This window comes from Arvicanthis niloticus, chromosome 22, assembly GCF_011762505.2.
Source record: "Arvicanthis niloticus isolate mArvNil1 chromosome 22, mArvNil1.pat.X, whole genome shotgun sequence".
Lineage (NCBI taxonomy): Eukaryota > Metazoa > Chordata > Mammalia > Rodentia > Muridae > Arvicanthis > Arvicanthis niloticus.
The window spans coordinates 14,908,708-14,912,691 of NC_133429.1; the positions used below are offsets into that span (position 1 = coordinate 14,908,708).

The 3,984-nt window shown below is 42.4% G+C and overlaps 1 protein-coding gene across 2 annotated transcripts; it reads left to right on the forward strand.

Moving 5' to 3' along the window:
* Positions 1 to 444: 444 nt before the first annotated feature.
* LOC143435686 (large ribosomal subunit protein P1-like) lies at positions 445 to 784 on the forward strand. 2 transcript variants are annotated; one of them, XM_076919180.1, is made up of 2 exons: positions 445 to 546; positions 622 to 784. In XM_076919180.1, exons 1-2 carry the CDS (start codon positions 458 to 460, stop codon positions 782 to 784), a joined length of 252 nt encoding a protein of 83 aa, XP_076775295.1. In that variant the 5' UTR covers positions 445 to 457. The 2 variants fall into 2 exon arrangements, with proteins under 2 accessions (XP_076775295.1, XP_076775294.1); XM_076919179.1 differs by having other exon boundaries at positions 445 to 784.
* The last annotated feature ends 3,200 nt before the right edge of the window (positions 785 to 3,984 follow it).

Consider the following 3,984-nt stretch of genomic DNA (forward strand, 5'->3'; position numbering starts at 1 on the left):
GACATTTTCTTCAGTGGTGTAAGAGACTCCTGCAAATAATCCCTCCCTCATACTCTTATGAGCAACCCCAATGAAACTCATTGTGTCATCAAAAAAAAAAAAAAAGAAAAAAAAGAAAAGAAAAGAAAAGAAAAAAGAAAAAAAAAGAAAAAGAAAGAAAGAAAAAGAAAAGAAAAAGAAACCAAATGGGAAGAGGAAAGAAGAAGAAAGTGGGAATAAAAGGGGAAGAAAAAAAGGGTCATGGGATGAATATAACCAAGATGAATCAAAATGTATCATACATATATCACATGTATCAAAATGTCATAATGAAAACCATTATTTATAATTAACATGTGTTAATAAAAACAAACAAATAAATAGCCTTTTCCTCAGCTGCCGCCAAGGTGCTCCGTCCTTCCAAGAAAGCTAAGGCCGAGTTGGGGTGAGGCCCTCAAATCATCCGGCGACTAGCACCATGCCAGCTGTCCACAACATGGCTTCTGTCTCCAAGCTCTCCTGCATCTACTCCGCCCTCATCCTGCATGATGATGAGGTGACAGTCACGGAGGATAAGATCAATGCCCTCATTAAAGCAGCTGGTGTCAGTGTTGAACCTTTCTGGCCTGGCTCATTTGCAAAGGCTCTGGCCAACGTCAACATTGGGAGCCTCATCTGCAATGTAGGGGCTGGTGGGCCTGCTCCATCCACCGCTGCTGCCCTAGCTGAGGAGAAGAAAGTGGAAGCAAAGAAGGAAGAATCTGAGGAATCAGAAGATGACATGGGCTTTGGTTTTTTTGACTAAACTGCTTTTGATGACATGTTCATTAAAGAGCTGAACCTGTAAAAACAAACAAACAAACAAACAAACAAACAAACGAAAGTGACTAGTATCAAGTGCTTTAAGTCAGTAGCCCGAGATTAGGTATCTATTGCTACGAAACTAATTAGCTCCAAACTTAGTGGCTTGAACAATAATAAAATGTTACATTGTCATATCATCTCTGTGGTTTGGTTTGGTTGGGTCATTCTGACTTGGGATGTCTCATGAAGTCATAGTCCAAGAGGTATAGGTTGGGGTTGTGCTCATCTGAAGGCGCCATTAGGGCTGGATGGTCTGATTCCAAGATGGCAACTGTGCTTCCTCAGTTCCTCTCAGTGTGAGGCTTGCCGCAGGCAGCCTGTGTCCTCATGACCCGGCAACTGCCTTTGTTAAGGATAACCAGTCTAAGAGGGTGCAAGGTGGAGCCTCCAGAGTCTTTAAAGGTCTAGTCTCAACATTCACACTCTATCATTTCTGCGATAGGAATTGATGATGCAAGGCTGGGTATCTCAGGAGGGAAGAGTTGCTTGGTCTATCTTAGAGGCTGGCTACCACACTCTACCCCTTAACACACTGTATAGGATGGTACAGTAAATTGTTATGTGAGTAGTAGGCTTTACAGCCAGGCCAGCTGGAGAAAAGTTTTGTTAAACCAGATTAAAAAGATGCCCTTTCTTTCCTCTCTCTCTCTCTCTCTCTCTCTCTCTCTCTCTCTCTCTCTCTCTTCCCTCCCTCCCTCCCTCCCTCTCCTTCCTTCCTTCCTTCCTTCCTTCCTTCCTCCCTCCCTTCCTTCCTTCCTCCCTCCCTCCCTCCCTCCCTCCCTCCCTTCCTTCCTTCCTTCCCTCCCCTCCTCTTTTTGAGATGGAGTCTTTCTTTCTACATAGCTCTGGCTATCCTGGAATTCATCATTGTTGATTAGATAACCCTTGACCTCACAGAGATCACCTGCCTCTGCCTTGCAAATGCCGGGATTAAAGATGTGCGAAACCATGTCCAACTCAAGGCCCCCTTTCTTGACTCTTAAAGACTTTAATATCTGAGTCCGACTTTGAATTTCTGGAAGGCAGAGAGTAAACCGTAGCAGTAGCAGAGCCCCTTCTTATTCTACAACTTTCCCACAAGGGGCCCCTTCTCTCCTCCCGGATCCCTCTGAAAGCACATCGGGGCTGCCTGTCTCCTGCTAAACGTTCAGTCTCAGGCAAAGCAATCTGTTTCCATTTGGAGCCGGTCCTGTTGATTCTGGGCACTGCACATCATGAAAATGTAGAAGTGATTAGAAAGTGTAGCAACAGGTTTTCCCACGAGGTGCCTATCCGACTTGGAAGGAGTTAGTTCTGCAAGAGAATTTTTATGAAGCTCTCTGCTGGCTACGGTACTGGGTGATGGTCCCTACAGAGGCACACGGTGTTCGAAGTCAGCAGTCACTCAGATGTAAAAGTCCAGGCTGCTGCTGAAGAGTATGTCTGTGGGAGAAACATAAAATACAGGCTAGTCGGCTAGTCACATCTTGTACTTTGACCTTTTGCCAACAAATATTGAATTTGCTGTTTTAGGGATTTTGCCAATCTCTTCTTATCTTAGCTTCTTATCTTAGGGCTTTTTTTTTTTTTTTTTTTTTTTTTTTTAATGGCCACAACCGCATGTCTGCGTTCTGCTTACGCCATCTTGAATCATTCAACTCAGTATAGTACGCTGAGATGGTACGTGTGTGAGAGAGCCTACAGCATATGTGTTTATAGAAATGTACTCCCTGAATGAGTCTTTTCCAATGGCAGCATCTGTTCTTGTGAATATTTCATAATATTTTGTCTCCAGCCTTTATAATAATCAGTCTCCATCATCTGATGATTTCCCGCTCACAATAGTTTCTTCTCTAAGACTTTCGGCCAATTATACTTTTTTTAAATGCAGGGAGTAAATTAATCAGTATCTAAATTAAAATAAGAGATACCAACAAAAACAGTATTCTGGAGATTTTATGTTTCCAGTACATGATTTGTGTTTTTCAAAAATAGCTGGGGTCTGGGAGGGCAGATGACTGTTAGGTCGCTTGCCCAGCACATGCAAGACCCTGGGTTTCATCTTCAGAAGAGGGGGAAATGGGAGGAGGGAAGAAAATGTCTAACTAGGTGCTTTTAGAATATTTAAGTCTACTGAGTATTATCTGAAGTAGAAAAACCACATTTATCCAACCTGAAGGAGGATTAGCGGTGGCAGAAGCTGGTACCTCTAAGCTCTTCTCTAGCTGAAATTTGGGCTTTACCCTGTGTTCCTGTTTATCGTATTTGCAACTTCTTGCTTTCTTGCACAAGATGGAGTTTCACAATGTCTAGTTGCATCTAACGGCTGTTTTTTTTTTTTTTTTTTTTTTTTTTTTCTGAATTGCAAACCTACGTTACCGTCCTTGGTTTTCTTTTTCAAGAGAAAACTCAATAAATTCCTAAACACAACCACTTAGACCTATATGAGTCCAGCCATTAATTTCAGAAAATAGTGAGTTATTTAGTGGGCTACTGTCCATCTGCCATCTTAAAATAGTACTTGAAACCTTACAGGAAGATAGTGTTTCCTGAGTTCTCAAAACTAGAGAACCGAACCTATTTAGGAGACTTAGATTTTTTTTTCCTCTAACATCTACTGGTTTTAATGTAGCAGAGGAAGTAACCATATTGCCTGTAAAATCTAATGATCTTAAAGCTGGAAGAGAGGCCTACATGCCTCTGAATGTCGGTGACTATCACTGACTATCAGATGTGATACGATTTCAGGCAGTGTATGCTGGAACTTCAAAGAAAATTTCCCCCAACTCTGAGATCAAACCCAAGGCCTGTTCACAATAAACAGGCGCACTATCACTGAACCCTGGTCCAAACTATAAAAAGTGTAATCATAAGTTACTTATTGAACTGGATTGGGTAGTATATTGATTTGCTCTCTGTTACTGTGATAAAACACTGTCCAAGTTTTGTGGAAGAAAGAGTGTTTTCTTATACATCCTGATGACAGGATATTATTTAGGGAAGCAATGAAGGCAGAGCAGGAACTTGGAAGTAGGAAATGAAACAGAGGCCAAGGAGAAATGCTGCTTACTGGGTCATTCCCCATAATTTGCTCAGCTTGCCTGCCTGCCTGCCTGCCTGCCTGCCTGCCTGCCTGCCTGCCTGCCTGCCTTCCTTCCTTCC